Source organism: Engraulis encrasicolus, chromosome 17 (genome assembly GCF_034702125.1).
Source record: "Engraulis encrasicolus isolate BLACKSEA-1 chromosome 17, IST_EnEncr_1.0, whole genome shotgun sequence".
Lineage (NCBI taxonomy): Eukaryota > Metazoa > Chordata > Actinopteri > Clupeiformes > Engraulidae > Engraulis > Engraulis encrasicolus.
This window is the reverse complement of record NC_085873.1, coordinates 45,839,721-45,862,208: the sequence shown is the minus strand read 5'-3', so window position 1 is coordinate 45,862,208 and position 22,488 is coordinate 45,839,721. Positions and strand designations below refer to the sequence as shown.

The 22,488-nt window shown below is 43.3% G+C and overlaps 1 protein-coding gene across 1 annotated transcript; it reads left to right on the top strand.

The window, feature by feature from the left end:
- Nucleotides 1-587: 587 nt before the first annotated feature.
- Nucleotides 588-3,492, top strand: LOC134467068 (interferon-induced protein with tetratricopeptide repeats 5-like). The gene is made up of 5 exons (XM_063220993.1): nt 588-607; nt 1,120-1,483; nt 1,941-2,296; nt 2,611-2,761; nt 2,972-3,492. Exons 1-5 carry the CDS (start codon nt 588-590, stop codon nt 3,362-3,364), a joined length of 1,284 nt encoding a protein of 427 aa, XP_063077063.1. The 3' UTR covers nt 3,365-3,492.
- The last annotated feature ends 18,996 nt before the right edge of the window (nt 3,493-22,488 follow it).

Here is a 22,488-nt window from a genome sequence, read left to right as displayed (position 1 = left end):
TGCTATAGTGATTTAATGTGTGCCCTGACCAAAACATTCCCTAACCTTAACCTGTCATTAAAGACATATTTTCCAATTGGTTGCTAGGCTATCAAATTCATATAATGAATGAAATAATACTATCTGTGCCCAGACCAAAACAATCTCTAACCCTAACATTTCAGTAAGAAATGTTTTTTTTTTTAGAAAAAATATTTGAAATGAGAAAAATCCTGAGAAAACCCAAAACTGTGGAAACATAGGCTAGAGCTGTGCGAGTATAGAGAGTATTCTGTGTGTCCATCACGGAAAATATTTCCGTGTCCAGGAGCACGGAATTTTTGGAGATCATATTGCGAAGTGTCATCACCACTTTACCTCCACCACAGTTGCGGGGCCAGAAAGGAAACTTTAAAGCCTTTTTCCTCAGTTTGCCATTTCGAATTATACTGCGTTCTGAAATTGTAGGGCAGTACACATGGCTGAAGTGCCCTTGAGCTCAGCACCTAACCCCCACAGAGCTCCAGGGACTGTAAACAATACCCTGTAAATATTTGTAAGTCGCTTTGGATAAAAGAAACTACTAAGTGTAATGTAATGTAACATGAATGAACTTGAAAGTGAAAGCGTGAAAGCCCATTGTGAAACTCCAACTCCCATTGTCATTGTGACACAGCACTCCACAGCACACAAGTGAACACTGCGCACTGCACACAACGAAATTGCATTTATGCCTCACCCGTGCAAGGGGGCAGCCCTCAGTGGCACCCCATGGGGAGCAGTGCGGTGGGACGGTTCCATGCTCAGGGTACCTCAGTCATGGAGGAGGATGGAGGAGAGCACTGGTTGATTACTCCCCCCACCAACCTGGCGGGTCGGGAGTCAAACAGGCAACCTCTGGGATGCAAGTCTGATGCCCTAAACGCTCATCCATGACTGACAAACTTGCCCTGTTAGCAAAAAGCAGGCGACGAGTGACAGTAGGCCTAACCTAAAGGACCTGGAGTGCATGTTTAATTATTATGAATTAGTCATTATATTGTTTTGATTATGTGTGCAGAGCCTTATAATAATTATGTTATGCCAGTTCCAATGACATACATGTAAAATTTCCCCTCTTAGCAAAAAACAGGCGATGAGTGACAGTGACCTAAAGCTCCTGAAGTGTCTCTTCACATGGGACGTGGACAAAGATGACATCAACGACCTGAAGGGCGTCCCGGAGAAGCTGGAGGACCGTGTCAAGTACTCTCCTCGCCGCTACCACCCCACGTACTTCAACATCCTGGCATTTGTCAGCCACCTGCAGGGCAAGGACAAAGCTGCCATTGAGTACCTGGAGAAGTCTCTGGCCGTGCTAGAGGAGGAGCAGAGGGTTGAGGCGGACTTCCTGGTCACCTACTCCAGCTTCGCATGGCTGCACCATCACCACGGCAACCTGGAGGACATGGAGACTTACCTGGGGAAAATCAGAAACATACAGGTGAGGGCAGGGAGGTTGTTTGTTTGTTTGCACTTATGGCCAAGTAAGCAACTATGGTCATTTCCTGGCCAGTGCAGGTAACAAAATAATAATATTATTTTAATGTTATTTTTTTAATTAACACAATATTTAATGTTATATTTATTTTAATTAACACAATATTAATGAAATGTGCATATGTAAATAGTATTTTAAATATTTTAAAATCCCTATGAATCATGAAATTACAAACAATATTTTGGCAAACTTACTTATGAGCCTACATCGTTTTAAAATACAAATATTCCTCACTTTATTTTATTTTTTTAACATGTGTTTTATTTTAATGTTTTACATTTTCTTTGCCTCTAATTTATTTCTTATTTGCTTCTTTTCTTTTTGCAATTGTTAACTTTGTGAGGCACATTGAGTTGCATCTGTGTATGAAATGCGCTATACAAATAAACTAAAAATAACCTGTATTTAGGCTCCTACAGAGGACATCGTGGAGGAGGAGAAAGGCTGGAGCCTCCTGAGTCTGGGCCGCAACTTCTATCCGAGGTCCAGGGAGAGCTTCGAGAAGGTTTTAAAAGCCAAGCCCGACAGTCTGTCCTGCAATGTGGGCTACGCGGTGGTTCTTTACCGTCAGGAGGAGATAGTAAGGACGGGTGACCCCATCAAGCCAGAGGACAGCACTGCCGTCAAGCAACTCAGGAAAGCCTTGGAACTCGACCCCACCGATGCTGAAGTGATGGTCCTCTTGGCTCTCAAACTGCAACACTTCCAACCTGATGAATCCAGAGATCTCATACGCGAGGCTCTCAAACAGTCTGCAGACATTCCCCAAGTTGCCAGGTACTACTACTACTACTACTACTACTACTACTACTACTACTACTATTATTATTATTATTATTATTTTATTTTTATTTTTTTATTTACTTTTTTTTTTTAATTTTTTTTTATTATTATGATGATGATTATTAGGCCTATGTCATGGTCAAGTTCTGAAATGAGAAAATAAGGCATTCTTCAGTAATAGCATTGTTCTAAATAAAATGCTTGAGAATTCCACTTAAGATGACTCTTGGGAACTTCTTAGCTTAACTTCTTAGGAATCCTCTCAAGTTTTATCGTTTACAAAGTTTTGCGAATCCGGCCCCACCCAGGTATGCCGCCACGTACTTCAGGAGAGACGGATCCACCAAAGAGTCCCTGGAGATCCTGAAGCTGGCCTCGGAGAAAGCCCCCAACTCCAGCTTCCTCTACCACGAGATGGGCCTGTGCCACTGGCAGAACATGAAGGAACTCAATGCGCAGGTCCGGTCATGTTGGTTGTTTCCATGCTTTTGTTATTTGTTTTATTGCAGAGATAGACCTACGCAAGACGTTACATAACTTTTGATTTTTGAGTGTAATTTTACTCGAGAGGTTTATACCAAATACGTTTTCTACAGTAAGGGCTTGTTTTTATTCCAAACACTGTATATATTTCACATTATATGCCTTTATGTATTATGCATGCCACAGGTCAACGCAGCCGTTGCCGAAAGCGTGCGCCTCTTCCGCAAGACTGTGGAGCTGAAGCCGTCAAACACCTACGCCTGGGTGCACCTGGCCGAGGCCTACGTGGAGAGCAAACAGCTGGACCAGGCAGAGCCCATTTTCACCAGGCTGCTGTCGGACAACAGCCTGTCCGACGCCGAGCGGCAACACTGCCACTCCAAGTACGGTCTGTTCCTGATGTTCAAGAAGAAGGATGACGACAAGGCCATCGAGCAGCTGAAGAAGGCGTATGCGATCAGGATCGAAAGCAAAGACAGAACCCAGGCGCGAGACAAACTTCAGAAGCTAGCGAGCCGTAGATCCAGATGGAGGAACCGCGAGGAAGACATCTTGGATTTCTTCTCCTCATATCAGTAGATAGGCGGGATAGGCAGCCCACGAGGCCCTGGCAGATGTAAACATCAACAGACTGGCTGACAGTTTTGAAACAGGCTTAACTGTAAAACAGGCTTGATAGCTATTTCCTAGAGATATCTCTAAGCCTCTTAGCCTATATGAGTGTAGGCTACTTTACCTCTCAAAAAATGAATGAATTGAATTGGGTGATGTGTTTCTCATTTGCAAAAATAAAATAAACTTATTCAAAATAAAATCAGTGAAAGAGATTGTGTGACTGCTTTTGTACAATTAGACAGGCTAAATAAGTAACATTTTACCTTTTTAAGTAGGCTTGATATGTTTCAATTCTTCAGAATCGCTACTTGAGACAGGCACGGTTCAGTTTCGGTTTCGTATAATCGAACACTGGTCTCTGATAATGCTAGAGAGACGGGAAGGATTGCCTGTTATCAACTGTAGCCTCTCACTGCCTGCATGGCCGTCAATGTTGTGCGTGAACGCGTTCAAAAGAACGCGTTCATTGAACACGCTCATTTTTTCGTGAACGTTGAACTGAACGCAACACATTTTTTAATAAAGAACTTGAACGTGAATTAGTTCACATTACGTGTCATGAACGGCAGACATCACTGTAAATGAACGTTGGAATTTGTTTTCCATTGAAAGCTGAGTGACATCGGTTTTCTCTTTTGAAACGCAACGAGAGAAATTTCCCCCCTTCTCTCTCTCGCTGGTGCCGCTTGTATCATCAGTGAGAATTTCTTTTGACATCTGTGTGCGCAATGCATTGTGGGCAACGTAGTGTCCGGCTGAGAATAGTTGAATAACATAGGCTTAGTTATTGCTGCTTATTATATGGTTGTGACGTCATCTGTCGAATGCTCCATTCATTTCAACGGGGCTCCCCAACGTTCGCACGTCTGTTATTTTTCGATAACGGACGGGTTGGTCTATAACAGACCGCTGTCAATGGCAACAAGACTTTTCACTGCTAAAGCGACTTTTCAACAAGACTCTAATCAGCTGCTGTGATAGACAACACCTGTTGTCCTGGCTACCTGTTGCCTAGCGGTGTTCCACAACGGCACTGTTTTGTTTTGCGCAGCAACAATCTTAACATTAAATAGGCCTAAAGAAATGTCCCCGCCATGTGTGAATCATTTAAGTATATCCATATAATAAGCGGGTTAACTTTCGGCGAGTCGGTCGCTTTGTGGAATAGCAGCACTTCAGAGAGAACAAGACCCCTCCGCTCCGCGTCGGGGTCTAAAGATTCTCTCTGTCGTGCTGCTATTCCACGGTAGCGACCTTCTCGCCGAACGTTAACCCTTACTTAAGCACGACGTTACCCATGATGAATTGCGTCTGAGAGAGAGAGAGCGCGCGAGAGAGCGAGAGGCAGACAGACCAAGCGCTGCATTTAAAAAGTGTTTAGTGGAAGGGATGGCACGGAGACAGACACAGATTATCCTTATGAACATTTAAACCACCTGCGCAGCAAAAACAGTAAGGACATCCACAACGTCCTGTTCGAATTTGAAACGGCACATTGAGTTAAAACATCCATCCAGTGTGAATGCATTTGCACGCCCTCGAGGGTCATAAGGGAGGAAAGGGGGAGAAGACCCCTACCAAGCCCAGGTAGATCAACTGATTATCGACAACTAGGCTACATTGTGGAATATGTACAAACTCTAAACAAAAAAACACTGTATCACACATGTGTTATAAGTCTGTTACATAAGATACACAGTTTCCTTAAAAATAGGCATATTTGTGCATTTGACTTTTGCCTTCATTAGATCTACCTTCATTCAAGAGTTTTGCTCATGTAAATTAATTCATACACAGATAGGCTATATAATATAATATCATATAACATTATATATACATATTTCACATTATATATCATATTATTTATTTATTGAAATGCTAGTAGACTTCATTGCACTAGGCTAGAACTGGTCTACCTTGTCTGTACTGCATGCTGCAAGTTTCATCACCTGGTATGAAACCCACAATTGCAGCGTCATGAGCAAATGTCTAGTCAGTTTCAAAGAATGTATGATTTCTAGCTCGTGGTGTGAAAAAGTAGGCCTATTTATTTGAATATTTCACGAAAAAAAAAGAACTGAACTGAACTTTGAACTAGTTCACAATTAAAATTGTGAACTTTGAACGTGAACTGTTCACTTTGAGCATCTATGAACTGAACTTGAACTAGTTCAGAAAATCTGTGAACTGGCACAACACTGATGGCCGTAGCCACATTTGAGGTTAGCGAGGTCCGGATTATTATTTTTTTGAACGCCAAATATGCCCAATGAATCAAACATACAAAACTCAAAACCTCCATGAAACTTGCTTTGCAAATAGTAGTTAAAATCCATGGTCTATGGGTTCTTTTGTGTCTATGGGTTCTTTTGGGCCTTTGTGTTCTGATTGTGCAAGTAATGAATTAATAGAGAGATAGTAGCCTGCACAGTAATGCACCATCACGAACGTGGCCATTAAGCCCATCATATAGAATAGTTTTCTATATGATGTCTATGATTAAGCCTGCCCACGCTGCGCTTGGGCGCTTGAGACGTAGCCTAGGTCTCCTATAAAGCCAACCGTTTTAAAACAGTGCCCTATATCAGTAGGCAGATGTCTTTCACAATTTTGTGAAACTGAGTCATTATTTGAAAGAACCAGCCATTGGGTTTTAATTGTAAATCGGAAGGTCTGTAATAGGCTAAGCGACAGAAAACGAAGTCACCACCAAAGCGTCTTAAGATGTGGATTTTTACCTGCTTATTTGGTCAAGTGGCACTATTGACGTTTCGAGTTGTCATGACTTCTTCAGAGTCAATCACAGTAAACATGTCCACATCTGAAGATACTCCGGTGTCCTCTGTTTGCACTACCTACTATAGTCTTTTCCCATGCAAATGAACAAGCGCGCTGCGAGTGGTGCGACTCGTGGAAGAGAACGCAATTCAGACATCAAACAAGCTTGCTTGAGACACAGGTCGCCAACATGAAGCCACCGTTTTAAACCGTATACAGTAAACAGTAGCATCTAGCATAAGGAGTTATGAGTAGGCTACCGTCTTTGACAACGTTGCCATTTCATAACTAAGTCACTATCTGTCAGAAGCCGTCATTTGGTTTTAGATAGGTGAATTGACAAATTGTCCTGTTATTAAAAGTCCATTTGTTTTGTCCCTTTTGGTGGTGACTGACAACCTCTTTGACGCTTGTGAATGTGTGACCCAAATCCAGAAATCCAGACATCCAAGATAGACAAGTTTTTGAAGTTGAATGATGTTTCTTTTACTTTGTAAACGTTTTCAAAATTGCAAATCAAATGAGGCTCCTTTAGCCATTGAAAATAAAATAAAAGACAGACTGGGTATTTCTTAAATGAGTATCAAATCAAACGCCAAGCCAAGACAAGACTCTGCGCTCCCAGTCAGCCACACCTCCTCCAGGTAGCCTCGCAATTTATAGCATCTTTGGCCTGTAGGGGGCATAGTCTCACAAGTACAAAAAATAGCAAGCATTACGAAATTGCAAAAATACATTAAACTGAGGGAATGGCTCCTACATAACCGGCCCCTAATTGTTTGGCACGGACTGAACAATTACAAAAATATTTACAAAATAGGAGCCCAATAGTTTATCACAATATTTCAATACAATTTCTTATAAATATGTTTTATCTAAAATAACTTAAATTCACACAACCTTTTTTTCTGGTTCATTTTCTAGGTTTCTTCACCCTCCAACATCAGACATAGTTTGGTGATTGGCCTCTGTATGATGTTGGTTTGAGTCTTGATTTTTGCCGTTCTCACCATCCCTCTTCTGTCTGGGTAGACCTCTATTATTCTTCCTAGGGTCCAGGAACTTCTTGGTGCAATGGGATCCACCACTAACACGATATCACCACACTGAAAGTTTCTTTTCTTCGTGTTCCATTTTTGGCGTTCTTGGAGTAGGGGTACATACTCTGAAGTCCAGCGTCTCCAAAAGATGTTTGCCAGGTATTGTGCTTGTCTCCAGCGGCGTCTGGTGTACTGGTCGCTCTTCTCGAATGTCCCTGGAGGGAGAACTGGCCTGGCATTTAGGAGCAGAAGGTCATTGGGGGTTAGTGGTGTTAAGTCCTGTGGGTCATTGGTGACTGTGGTGAGGGGACGACTATTCAGAATTGCTTCCACTTCGCAAAAGACAGTTTGCAATCCCTCATCGTCTAGTGTTTGTTGTTTTAGGATAGAGCAGAGGACTTGTCTTATGGACCTTATGAGCCTTTCCCATATGCCTCCATGATGGGATGCGCCTGGAGGGTTGAATGTCCATTCTATGCCCATTGCTCTCAGAGTGCTATGCACTTTGTCTTGGTCAAGTGTGGAGAGGGCTTTTTGCAGTTCTGCATTTGCACCAACAAAATTGGTTCCATTATCGGAACGCAGGTACTTTACTTGCCCTCTCCTACAAATAAAGCGTCTTAAAGCGTTAATGCATGAACTGGTGTCTAATGAGTTGGCTACTTCAATGTGAATGGCTCTGCTGGTCATGCAGGTGAATAGGACGCCATACCTTTTCACCAGGGATCTTCCTCGCTTTACCTCAAATGGACCAAAATAGTCCACGCCTGTGTTGGTGAATGGCGGGAGGTCGGGTTGGAGTCTCTCTTGGGGTAAGTCGGACATCATCTGCTCTCCAGCTCGTGCCTTGTATCGCCTGCAAACACACTTGGACAGAATTTTTCTGGCGGCTGAGTTGGCATTACTGATCCAATATTTCCTGCAAAGTTCAGACAGCATATGGCTTCTTCCACCATGCCCTGTTATCCTGTGCACATGTTCTAAGATCAGTTTGGCAACATGTGAATTCTTAGGGATTATGATGGGAAATTTTCTGTCTTCTCCTATTGCCATCCTTTTCAGCCGGCCGCCTACTCTGATTATGCCATCCATTAGAGTTGGGTCAAGTTTGTACAGTGTGCTTTCTCTTTTCACTTCAGGACTTTTTGTGGCAAGGCTTTTGAGCTCATCTGGGTAATGTTGTGATTGGACAAAGCGAGCAATGGCTATTTCAGCTGCTTTTAGATCTTGCACATTCACTTGTTGGCCACCAAGTTTGTAGTCTGGTTTGTTCATCATGTTCCTTGTCATCATTTTGCCTTGTTTTCTTATTTGAGCCAATTTTCTCAATGTTTCTTTTAGTTTTAGGAACCAAGAAACTGCAACTCTTAGTTTTGTCCAGTCAGAGTAATGTGTAATGAGTGTATGTGTTGCGTTTTCTCCTGTTGTGTGGTGTAATGTTGTACTCACTATGTGTGTTCTTTTTACTTCAGGGTCATCTGGTGCAAGTGATGCGTTTGGCTTGGTGTCAACTGGCCATTTCTGCTCCGCCTCCCACAGAATGTCTGGTCCATGAAGCCATCTTTTGTTGCTTAGGAACTTTTCTGCACTTTGACCCCTGGTCACATCATCAGCGGGGTTGGATTTGGTGTCAATGTAGTTCCATTGACATACCTCACTTGCATCTCTAATTGCTGCGACTCTGTTGGCAACAAAGGTTTTGAATCTGGAGTGTTCATTGGCTATGTACTTGATCACAGACTGACTGTCAGTCCAGAACACAGACCTATCCAGCTGTAGCTGTAAGCTAGATGTGAGCATTTTGTCAACTTTTGTAGCCAACACAGCTGCAGCAAGTTCCATCCTTGGTATCGTCATCCTCTTCAATGGTGCCACGCGTCCTTTTCCCATCACCAGAGCGACGTGGATGTTGTTCTGGTCATTCTGGAGCCTCAGGTAAGTTGCTGTTCCGTAGCCTTGGTCGCTTGCATCCGCAAAATGGTGTAGCTGTGCTTGCGTCACTGACCCGAATCCAGCTGTCTTAAAGCACCGCTGCACTTTGAAGTTGGACATCAGGGGGAAGCCAGCTGACCACTTCGACCACTGCTCACGGATGTGTGGCGGTACCTCTTCGTCCCAGCCCAGGTTCATCTTACACAGCTCCTGCAACAACAACTTTGCTGTTAATGTAAAGGGTGTCAAGAAGCCGAGGGGGTCGTAGATTGAATAGACCATTGATAACATTCCCCTTCTTGTAAGTGGCTGTGACTTTGGCTGTACATTGAAGGTAAAGTTGTCACTGTCTATGCACCATTGTAGGCCGAGGGCCCTTTCAGTTGGGAGTTTATCCTTTTCAAGATTGAGCTCCTTCATTTCCTTCACTCTATCCTCTACAGGTATAGATGCCAGTACCTCTCTGCTGTTTGTGGCCCATTTGGACAGGTGGAAACCTCCTCTTTGACAGAGTGCTGTGACGTCTCTGATGAGCTGAATAGCGCCATCTGGTGTCGATTCTGATTTTAACAGATCATCGACGTAAAAATTGTTTAGAATTGTGTCTGTTACCTCGGGACTGAAGTGCTCTTGGTTGTCTGTGGCTGTTTTTCTAAGTGCGTAACTTGCACAGCTGGGGGATGACGTAGCCCCAAAGAGATGGACTGTCATTCTGAATTCCACAGGTTGTTGGGTCACGTCCCCCTCTGGCCACCACAGGAACCTGAGGAAGTCAACATCACTTTTTGCAACTTTCACCTGGTGGAACATGGCGGTGATGTCGGCCATCAGGCCTACTGGCTCCTGTCGGAATCTGTTGAGCACACTCACAAGACTGTTAGTTAGGTCAGGCCCTTTAAGCAATTCTGCATTCAATGCTTTGCCACAGAAAGACGCACCACAATCAAAAACAACTCTTAAGTTTCCTTTTCTTGGGTGATACACCCCATGGTGGGGCAAGTACCACACTGATCCTTCTGTTTTTGTTTGCTGTCCTTCTGGCACCATTTCTGCGTATCCTTTGGTAATCACATTGGTCATGAATGTCACATATTCCTTTTTGAATTCTTTGTTTTTGTTGAATTTCCTTTTCAGGTTCTCCAGTCGTTGTTCTGCAACACAGCGGTTATTGGGTAGCAGAGATTCGTCACTTTTGAAGGGTAATTTCAGACTGTAATGTCCGTCCACTATTTTGGCAGAGTCATCTGCAATTTGCAGAAAGCGTTTGTCCTCAACTGAAGGCTCTTTCACTTCATCACAGGCATTTTCACTGAAATCTGTGTTGTATTGTGCAATTAACATTTCATGCAGGTTTTGCACTGAAATCCTGTTTACTGTGTGATAGGGAGTTTGGCTTTCCTCTCTCAAAGGACCGTTTAACAACCACCCTAAAACACATTTCACGGCATATGGACCTTCTCCCTGGCTATTGACAATTTGCCAGGGTTCCATTGCCTTGGGAACATTTGTGCCTATGAGTAGCCCTATGTCTGCGTCGATGGTGGATATCTTCACTTCCTTAAGGTAAGGCCATTTTTTCACATCATTTTGGTTTGGGATGTTTCCTTTTGTTACAGGAATTCCTTGTTGTGTGTAGGTTTCTGGTAGAGCTATAAATGAATTGTCATCAAGTCCACTCACTTCCAATCCAGTTATCATATGTGTTGACACACTCCTTTCCTGTCCTAGTGTACGTAACAGAATGTTTGTTTTCTTTCCTTTTACATTAAGCTGCTGCATTAATGCGTCTGTACAAAAGGTGGCAGTGCTGCCGGGGTCAAGAAAGGCGTATGTTTTGACTATGGTGTTGCTTTTGCTTGATTTTACCTTTACAGGCACGATGGACATGACACACTGCTCGTCGCCGGCCCCAATACGACCACATGCGGAGAGGGGAGATGGCTTGGTGTTCTGCGCGCTTGACATGTCCACTGCATCTTGTTTTCCTTTGTTTTGTTCAATTTTTCCTATGTGCAGGGCTGTGTGGTGCGGCTTACTGCAAACAGTGCATGACTGGCGTTGGGTGCAGTCTTTGCTCATGTGGCCTGAAATGAGACATGCAAAGCAAATTCCTCTGTCTTTCAAGAATGAGATTTTTTCAGTATGCAATTTCTTTTTGAATCGAGGGCAGGTGCCGAGTAGATGGTCACCTGAGCAGAACACACAGAATGGATTAGTATGGACTGCTGAGGGGCTGTTCTGGTGCATTGGGGAGGAAGGCTTAACATCAGTTGCAGCATTGGAGAACTTTGATTTTGACACAGATCTGGAGTCTGTAGGCCTTGTACTCCTGCTGGGGGTGCTGCTGAGAGGAGAGGTTTGTATATCACCAAATACAGGGTCTGTAATGATTTTCACCTGTTTTTCAATAAATTCGACTAAATTCTTGAATGTGGCTCTCCGTTTTGTTGATTCTTGCAGATTGCATGCCTCCACTCTCCACCTTTCTCTTAATCTGTAAGGTAATTTGCTGATTAGCATTTTGAGATTGGAGGACAGATCCAACTCATCCATGTAAGCAATATCATTCATGGCGTTCAAACATCCTCTGAGATACAGTGCATATGATTTCAGATTTTGGGAATCTTCAACCTTAATGGGGTTCCACGACAATGCTTTGTTAATGTATGCACATGAGATTTGGTATTCGTTTCCAAAATTTTCCTGGAGCAGTTGCTTTGCCTTTGCAAACCCTGTGTCTGGATCTAAAAAGAGGCATGTTTTAACTAGCTCCTTGGATTGTCCTGAGGTGTACTGTTCAAGATAGTACAGTTTATCCTTGGCATGTTCAATTTTGCTTTCAATTACATGTTCAAATGAACTAATGAATGACCTGTACTCAATTGGATCATTATTGAACACTTTTATCTCCTTTCGGGGTAGATTTGACTGGTCCTGCTGTTTTATCAGAGAAGTGGTGATGTCATTTTGTTTTTGTAAGATATTGTACAGCTGAGCATCACTTTCAGGAGGCCCTATTGGCGCACTATCCACTGGGGCGGCAGGTTGAGGGCCTAGCATTTGCTGTGAGGGTGGCGCAGGGCGTGATGACAGCTAGGGTGGCCATCGGTCCGTTTTTACGACCTGTTCACGACATCCGTGTGTCCCTCTCTTTGTCTTTCCTTTCCTCCTAGCCTTTTGCTTATGGCCTCGAGCTGCGAGGCAACGTCATCGACGCAAACTAGACCTTGATAGTCGGTCGCGTTTCCGATATCTGCGGCCGCCATGTTACTCCAGATATAACCTCTCGCCCAGCGAATTAACTGTATTGCTGTCGCCTTGTGTCGGGGAAATCTCCGTGCAATAGACATATATGAAGTTCATTAACTGACTGTATGAAAGTTAAATAAGGCAACTATATTATTGCCTACTGTCTGTTTCCTATTTTTTCCTGCACTGTTGGCAACGCATTGGCCTAGTGCAATTAAGTTTGTCCGCTAAATGCCTTTACAACGATACGAGGGTTCTCACAACTTTACAAACAGGGCAAAGAAACGTCTTTCTGCACGGGCGCTGTCTGTATTTTGAGCTCGTGTTGTTGGTTATCCAGCGTCTGCATGAAAAAAAGGTTGACAAAAGCGGTTTGCCTCCCTTAAAACACCGCTGATAATACTTCTGACCAACTTTGAATAAAGTAAATCAAATTAATGGTTGGCTATTAGGCCTACGAATGCACGACTACCCAAAATACATTAAAAAAAAATAAAAAATGAAATAGCCTACACAGACAACAACGGAAGGATTTGTCTATCGTAACCTGCCGTCTGATACAATATTAAGTTAGTGGTGATGACTCCTTTATCGGAGTGAGGTAATGCAATGCGAAAATCCTTCCCCCAAAAATGATTGTTTTACAAGTAAAACTGTTGTTGGCAGCTGAGTTGTCTGAGGTAAGATGGCAGCGCTGTTCCCTGATTTCTGCCTACAGTTTAGAATGCCAACTTCACAATTTTCTCCACGGAGGCGGGGATTCGGCAAGTCGAAGCAATGGGTGCGCGCGAGGACGCTAGGTTAGAAAGTTAAGGGGCGGGGTTGTCCGGCCGAAGTCCGGACAGCTGGTCACCCTAGATGAAGCACGGGGCTGTGGCTGTGGATGGGGTTGATTACCTGTCTGCATAGGTTGTGGCTGTAGCGTTGGCCTTGCTGGTGCCATGGGCATATGGCTGGGTTGACCCCTTTGTACATCAGGCTGTGAAGATGGAGGGGCACGTGCAGGTTGTTGCTGTGAAGGCGCTCTCCTTGCTGGCGCCTGGGGCATATGGCTGGGATGAGCAACAGGTAAGTGCACAGGTGCAGGTAAAGGCTGTTCTATTGCAGGAGGGGGTAAAGAAACAGGGTAAGTAGCATAGGGTTTAGGTTTAACACTACCATTTAATTGCATTTTTTCCTTTGCAGTCTGCAGCACTTCCATTTCCTTTGCAATGATTTCCTTTGTGTCCTGTAGTTTCAATGAGTCTTCCATATACTCGTTCATTGCGTCTGCTGCATTTGTTTCCTGTAATTTCAATGAATCTCCTATATTTTCGTTCATTGCGTCTACCGCAGTTTCCATTAATTTCATTGAATTTCCTACAGCGTCGCTTTTAGTGTCTGATAACACGGCGACTTTTGCATTAGCTGCATCCAATTGACTTGATAAGTTTAACATTTCCTTTTGTTGTCTCAATTTTTCTAGCCTTTTCTTTAATTCTTCCTCTTCTAGCTCAATGGAATGCTGTTCTCTCTTGTAAGAGCGCACATTTTAACCTCAAGCGCAGCCTTTTCAGCTGTGGCGCGCTTCAAAGCTGAGGATGTACGTGAAACCTTTGATCCTCCATGGGCTTTAGACGCGCTGTCCGCCGGGCGTATGTCATCAATTTCATGTTCAGCAAGCCACTTATCCACAGAATTAACAAATTCCTGTTGGTTCTTTCTTTTTGGCATGTACCACGTCTCGTGATCCGTTTCACGTTCTTCTTCATTGTCAAGCAAAGTCTGATATTCTCCTTGAATAATATCAAATTCCTCTAACATTTCCCTGTACCTTTGCATGGCAGTTTTAACTTTTTCAACACTTGATTCATCATGAATTAATTTCTTAATAATGTTCATGCGACGTGTAAGCTGTTGCAATTTAATTTTCCTTTTCGTGCGTAAAGTACCCTCTGTTTGAGAGGTTTTCTCTAGCTCTGCGAGTTCATCCATATCAGTTTGCGAAGCTGCTTCAGCGTCGGAGTCAGCCATGTTTGCAACTTAAATGTCTCTCTTAACTTTCAACTTAAATGTCTCTTTGTTCAGTTATGTCTCAAAAATGTTCAAAAAAGGCTGTAGTTTCTTTCAAAAATCATTGTAACTGAAAAGTCATGAAATAAAGGTGCGCGTAAAAGTATGCGCTTTTCTCGATTTGGTTCTTCAAACTTAATTTCTCAAACTTAAAAGTTCATTCACTTTGTTCCAAAAATGGTCCAAAATCAAAAAGTTACTTCATCCAACGAATTAGTTCAGTCCTTTCCTTTTCCATGCACGAGTTCCAGTTCAAACAATTTAAATTAGATGTGGCCTACCGGCGTTTCCAGTTACACGTGTTGTTGGCGTTCCTTTGTTCTTCTCCGCGCTCCAGAGTCCAGTACTCCGCGTAAAGTTCCAAGTTCCAATTTCCAGAGAAGAGTCTTTGACTAATGAATTGACAAATTATCCTGTTATTAAAAGTCCATTTGTTTTGTCCCTTTTGGTGGTGACTGACAACCTCTTTGACGCTTGTGAATGTGTGACCCAAATCCAAAAATCCAGACATCCAAGACAGACAAGTTTTTGAAGTTGAATGATATTTCTTTTACTTTGTAAACGTTTTCAAAATTACAAATCAAATGAGGCTCCTTTAGCCATTGAAAATAAAATAAAAGAAACACAGACTGGGTATTCTTAAATTAGTATCAAATCAAACGCCAAGCCAAGACAAGACTCTGCGCTCCCAGTCAGCCACACCTCCTCCAGGTAGCCTCGCAATTTATAGCATCTTTGGCCTGTAGGGGGCATAGTCTCACAAGTACAAAAAATAGCAAGCATTACGAAATTGCAAAAATACATTAAACTGAGGGAATGGCTCCTACAATGGGCTAGTGGAAAAAAGGCCGACTGACACCATCAGCTGCATAAAATAGCCAATAAACATTAAAACTAAACCTCCGCCAAAAGCAGGCTGTCAGATCAAAGTAATTTGATTGTAAATTGGAAGGGGTTATAGGCCTACTTTCGCTTTTGCGTGTGCAGAAATAATTTAAAAAATAACAAGCGTGCATGTGACGCGAGGAAAATAGGCCTAATGTTCAGCTGACAAGACGTTAGTTTTACATATAGCCTAACAGTAGGCTACTCCACTCCACAACAACAGTATTCTACATTACACCACTCCACAGTCCTAACTTGTAGGCCTAGCCTATGTCAACTTAAAGAAATCATTTGGTAAGTGAGAATAGGCTACTGGGTTTTTTTTTTTTTTTTGCTGTACTACCGTTAAAATAGTATCCAAATGAAGAAGCATATTCGTGTGGAGATTCCAAATGAGGCAGGAGAGTCCGAAAATGCGACTGTATGAAAGAGAATGTCTGGGCATGTTTCATATCATGCAGCTAAAACATGGATTCAAAGCATGATGATCAATTCCTTAAACGTGCAGCGCCACATTTCCTACAGACTAAGTAATATTTTGCATAGGCAAATGTGCACATCTGGAAGCAATGCATTTTAATCATATAAAGGCAGGGAATTTAAACAATCAGGGAATTTTGCACACCCTCAGCATCCCGTGGTTTGGATAAAAACTCATTGAAGCAGATGCCCTTACAGGTTTACTCCAAAATAGTTTTTTTTCACCACAGAGATAGCTACCCCTTTACCTTTGGAGGAAAACAGCTTAAGTGTAATTCTCATTTGAAGAAGAAAATGTGAATGGCTGAGCAACTTGCCATCTGAGGATGCAGCTTAGGCCTATTGTGCAACTTGCCTCTGATGGGTCAAACGCAAGCTTCCTTACAAAGGGCTTTACTGACTGGAAGAATGCTGTTTATGATAAAAGAGGTATTATACCAAAGCATAGCCACTCAAAGGGAACAGGCATGAGTTGGCTGAAAACATAACATATTTGTTATACATGTTATGTACATGTTTACTATTTCACATTAGGCCTAGGTTATATAGGCCTATAGCCTATTGAAGCTTATTGAGCAACTAAGTAAAAGGGTCAAACGTAAGCTTCCTTACAAATGGCTTTACTGACTGGAAGAATGCTGTTTATGATAAAAGAGGCATGATGCATTAGAATATGCTTCTTCATTTGGATACTCTTTTAACGGTAGTACAGCAAAAAAAAACAGTAGCCTATTTTCACTTACCAAATGATTTCTTTAAGTTGACATAGGCTAGGCCTACAAGTTAGGACTGTGGAGTGGTGTAATGTAGAATACTGTTGTTGTGGAGTGGAGTAGCCTACTGTTAGGCTATATGTAAAACTAACGTCTTGTCAGCTGAACATTATTTTGCTCGTGTGACGACCACAAAAGTGTCACATTTTGTGTTTATGAAAAAGAGTAACAAGAATTATTGTCTTTTATTTTGAATACAATTTATTGTAATCAATTTTGAAAATGGTACCCCAAAGAGTTTGCACACAGTGGGTTTACATACAGTGTTGAATCTCGCCCTCAAACCCATGCCTGCAGTTCACCTAGGGAGCGCTGTCGAGACAGCAGAGCTCATAAGGCTGGCGCTAATAACTGACAATTGTGCTCGCTGTCTGCTGAAACTTGACAATATTACTGTAAGTTCTGAGAAACCAATGTGGATTTCAATGAAATGTACAATAACCTGGGAGTTATGTCCTTCTGATTTCCTACAGCTTTGGCATTTATGAGTCAGGCTCCGCTAGCATCTTGCTAACTAAATTGCTTTACGGCCGTCGTGATCACAGCAATGCAGCCGGCCGACCAATCCAAACGCAGTGTATGAACTGGGGGGAGTGACAGCAGTCAGAGGGCCCTCGGCCACAGGACATAGGAACCAGAGGGCCCCTGGGCCATGTCGTACAGCAACCAGAGGGCCCCTAGGCCACGGAGGACGGCAATCAGAGGGCCCCTGGGCCACGGGGGATGGCAAAGGGCCCCTGAACCACGGGATATGGCAACCAGAGGGCCCCTGGGCCACGGGGGACGGCAATCAGAGGGCCCCTGGGCCACGGGGACGGCAATCAGAGGGCCCCTGGGCCACGGGGGACGGCTATCAAAGGGCCCCTGGGCCACGTGATATGGCAACCATAGGGCCCCTGGGCCACAGGAAACGGCAATCAAAGGGCCCCTGGGCTATGCGGTACGGCGACTAGAGCGCCTAGGGGGACAGCAATCAAAGGGCCCCTGGGCTACAGGATATGGCAACCAGATGGTCCCTGGGCCATGCAGTACGAAAACCAGAGGGCCCCTGGGCCACAGAATATGGCAACCAGAGGGCCCCTGAGCCATGATGTATGGCAACCAGAGGGCCCCTGGGGCATGGGGGACAACAACCAGAGGATCCCTGGGCCATGAGGAACGGCAGCCATTGTAAGAGAAAAACCAATATGGATTTTCCAGTGGACTCAGTCCTGCTAAAAATCACAGAAAGTCGCAATTGGCTCTCTGAAAAGTCGCTTAAAGTCACCAGATGACATCATGACATTACGTATGATGTCACAGCACCATGCACGCAATCTCTAGAAAACGTGTGGGGACGGTTATGTCTGTAGTAGAAGAAGACAGTGCTAGCGGATTTTTACAGATCAGAGCTAATCTGCAGCACTGATTCACCGTTAGAAATGCTTCTGGCAGCGGCGCAAAGCTACAGTTATGTTGAGAACAATGATTTTTGTCACTTTAAAGACGAGCAGCCAGATTCACCAAAAGGTTGCGAAAGTTGCTAAATGTTTTTTGTCGCTAGGGACGCCCACAAGTGCGGACGTTTTTCCTTTCCAAAACCCTGCCACTCCGAACGGGGTTAGGGTTAGGGTAAGGGGGTAGGGATATGCACCCCTGGTTTCGGGTTTCGGAGTAGCGGGGTTTCGCAGATAATGTGCATAGTGTAGTGTCAACCCCAGAGTTAGGTGAGAATGCCGTTGCTGATGATTTGGTGCCCAGTGTCCCTAACACTAACATAACCCACACAGCTGAGGTTCGCCCAGCTACCCCTTCACTAACCACCATTCCACCACTCGCACACACTGACACCACCACACAGAACACTGACACAGTTGAGCTACAGAAAATGCTTTCTAGCTACGCTGAGGTTAGCAACAGGATCCTACAATACATAAACAACCCCACATTACAACACCCCACACCTACACCAGCACATTCTACACCATTACATTCTACACTACCACCTGACAACAAACATGCACCTGAACAACATAAACCCAAACAAAACACACATGACAAACATGACCGAGTCGTGCCCCTCTCAATGCTACGACGTGAGTTCAAGGTTCAAGGTGGGCAGATCGGGGATCAGAAATCAGACCTAAGCTACAATAACATATGCAGACAAATTGATGATGGAGTTAAAGACCGGTTCAGTGAGACTGAAATACTGAGAGGCGTTCTCAGAGTGATCACACCAGGTCATTTCAAAGACATGCTAATGCACAAGGATGATTTGACTATAGATGAGCTGAAGGGCTTCCTGCAGTCCCACTTAGGTGGGCGAAGCAACACTGAGCTCTTCCAAGAGTTGATGTGCACGAAACAAAATGATAGTGAAACCCCCCAACAGTTCCTGTATCGTGTCATTGGCCTGAAACAAAAGATCCTCTTTGCTTCAAAACATGCTGACACAGAAGTGAAGTACAATACGATCACAGTTCAAGACATTTTCTTGCACACCATATATCAAGGCCTTAGCCACAAACATAATGACATACGCAGAGAACTTAAAACAGGCGCGGAGTGGCCGTCGGGAGATCGGGGACTTGTCCCGGTGGGCCGCGGCCGTGAAATGTAATAATGCGGCCACATAACATACCTAACCGGCCCTGAAGTTTTGACATTGTACTTATAAGCACTGGCTTCCCACTTTCCACTTCCCTGTCAATTTTAACATAGCTGACTAGCCAGTATTTATACCGCATACCAGACGGCAATACCTCACTGACGGTGTCAAACAGTAAATTGGCCACACCCCTTCTCTACTGATAATTTTCATACACCGTAGATCGCGGAAGTTTACAAGATCTTAGTAACACAGTTTCGTTTTCAGTATTTGAAGAACCTGTGATATGTATATTGGTTACCAAAGGATGGAAATATTAATAAATTATGATTTATTTTCCGATTTCCACACGACTGTTACAGTTTACAGTCTTTCCAGTCCAGATTCACTTGCTCTGTGGTTATTGACTTGGGTTACGAACAGACTCCACCAAGTGGTAAGGAAGAGAACTGCGCCTAACAGAAGCAATGGGTTTTGTTTTGATTTGTTAGACCGTCAGTATATCTCCTTATAGTCGAAATAATATTATTATCATACATTTACAGTGCCCTCCATAATTATTGGCACCCCTGGTTGAGATGTGTTTTTTAGCTTCCAATTATTTTGTTTTTTTTCTAAATAATATGGGACCTTAATGGAAAAAAAGAGAAAAATCCAACCTTCAATACAAGTGCATTTATTCAGTGGGGAAAAAATCCCACATAAAGAAATAATTATTTGACATCAAATAATGTGTGTCACAATTATTAGCACCCCTGCCGTTAATATTTTGTACAACCTCCTTTTGCCAACAAAACAGCACCTAATCTTCTCCTATAATGTTTCACAAGATGGGAAAAGACAGAAAGAGGGATCATCAGCCATTCCTCTTTGCAGAATCTCTCTAATCATCCAGAGACCTGGGTCCTCTCCTCTGTACTCTCCTCTTCAGCTCACCCCACAGGTTCTCAATGGGGTTGAGGTCAGGGGACTGAGATGGCCATGGGAGGAGCTTGATTTTGTGTCTGGTGAACCATTTCTGTGTAGATTTGGCCATATGTTTAGGGTCATTGTCTTGCTGAAAGACCCTGTGACGACCCAGCTTCAGCTTTCGGGCAGAGGGCAACAGATTTTGATTTAAAATGTCCTGGTATTTCAAAGCATTCATGATGCCATGCACCCGAACAAGGTTCCCAGGGCCTTTGGAAGCGAAACAGCCCCACAGCATCACTGACCCACCCCCATACTTCACAGTGGGTATGAGGTGCTTTTCAGCATGCGCATCTTTCGTGGTACGCCAGACCCACTTAGAGTGTTTGTTGCCAAAAAGCTCAATCTTGGTCTCATCTGACCAAAGCACACAGTCCCAGTTGAAGCCCCAATACCGCTTGGCGAACTCCAGACGCTTGAGTTTATGATTGTGAGTGAGGAAAGGTTTTCTCTGTGCATGCCTCCCAAACAGCTTGTTGGCGTGTAGACAGCGCCTGGTGGTTGATTTGGAGACTTTGTGACCCCAGGATGCTACCATTTGTTGTAATTCTGTAACAGTGAGCTTTGGAGATCTTTTGATTTCTCTTACCATCCTCCTCACTGTGCGTGGTGGCAAAATAAACTTGGGTCCTCGTCCAGGCTTGTTTACCACTGTTCCAGTTGTTTTGAACTTCTTAATTATTCCTCTCACAGTGGATATGGGCAGCTGCAGTTGAGTGGCAATCATAAGAGTGGATAAGAGAAATGGCCTCGGTGTCACGTCATATTTATACCCCAGGGAAACAGGAAGTGATGAATTACTAATTAAATGTTCCTACATACTCTGGTAAACTTTGTAAACTACTGTAGAAATGACAGAAATGCTTCAATTATATTTATTTCCTGGGAATTGTTAAGGGTGCCAATAATTGTGGAACAGGTGATTTAATGAAAAATAATTATTTTTTAGTCAGGGATTTTTTTATTTTCTTACAATTCATTTGAGTTGAAGGCTACATTTTCCTACAATTTTCAGTGTGACAGTATTCTTCTGCAATAAACACTGAGTTTATTTTAAGGCTTTTAACACATCTCAACCAGGGGTGCCAATAATTATGGAGGGCACTGTATATGTGGCACATTTAGGATGTAGCCTATGTCTGAAGAAATGGAACAAAATAATTACCACACAAGATTCTGATGTGACCAGTGCTGGGTGTGTAGCCTAAGCTGTGGATTAAAGTAGAGTGATTGCAAGAAACAAAGACATTTGCTGCGACGAAGAAGACAGTTTTAAGGTAGGCCTACACCGTTTGGTTATACATTTTGTTGACTTATGGTTGTGGTTTGAAGTAGCTAGGTTTGGCTTATTTGCTGCATGGTGGGTTTATTGCACAATGTAGACAGACTTTTTGTAAGCTATAGGCTACTATACTATATTTTGTAAGCCCACTCTTCTAAAAATCCCCACACTCAAAACTTTGTGCCCATGCTCATCCTGTCTTCCTTAAACGATATTTCAATTTCAAACTGTCAAAATGACAGTGGAGTGCACATTTGCATGGAACAGTAGCGTGATGTAGCCTAACCTAGTAGGCCTATGAATGCTTTGGACTGTGATGATGGCTCCAGTGGTGAGGTCTACTTTTTGAAGTGGGTATACTGTATATTTGAGCATTTTTTGATGTGTGTATAGTCTACTGTATATATTTGTGCTATTGTAAATAATGGATCAATCAATTTTAAGTGGGTATACTGTAATCCCTGAAATTTTGAAATGGGTGCGTATACCTGCGTTTTACGTAGACTACACCACTGGCTGTGCATTTCATCAAGGTGTAGGCTACAATTCTCCACTTCAGGTTGATATTTTGACAACACTAATGTCCACATGTAGTACGACTGCAGATTTCGTGGCTTTTGTCTTTTTGGTTAGGAAACCATGTTGTTCGCTTTGTTTTTTTGTTTTGTTTTTTTTTTTAAAAGAGGGCCGCCAAGGGGAAAATTCTCCCGGTGGGAAAAGGTGGGCCACTCCGCCCCTGACTCAAAACATTGCTTTCTGACAGCAGTGTGTCTGATGAGACAATTCTGAAACAAATAACAAATAGAAGATAACAAGCACGGAGAATGAGCGACAGAGACGTCTGGGACCAGACATGAAACAGAAACAAGTAAGCGTGCAAAGCACTGAGCTAGTGGAGGTCAAAGTTGCAGCTGCACAAGGCAGTGGTGCAAAGAAGATGCTCCCGATAAACAACCAAAGGCTAATGCACTCCAGCAGCTAACTGAACAAGTAGCACAGTTAATGACTAAGGTTGAGCAACTGCAACGGCCACAGCAGACTCATAGCTCCGAGCCCTG

What these genes read in the sequence shown, in the direction of transcription:
- LOC134467068 (XM_063220993.1), top strand. Translation starts at nt 588, where the DNA reads ATGAACTTGAAAGTGAAAGC. An exon ending in ATGAACTTGAAAGTGAAAGC is followed by an intron (nt 608 to 1,119) that starts GTGAAAGCCCAT and finishes ACAGGCGATGAG; the next exon opens with TGACAGTGACCTAAAGCTCC. An exon ending in GACATTCCCCAAGTTGCCAG is followed by an intron (nt 2,297 to 2,610) that starts GTACTACTACTA and finishes GGCCCCACCCAG; the next exon opens with GTATGCCGCCACGTACTTCA.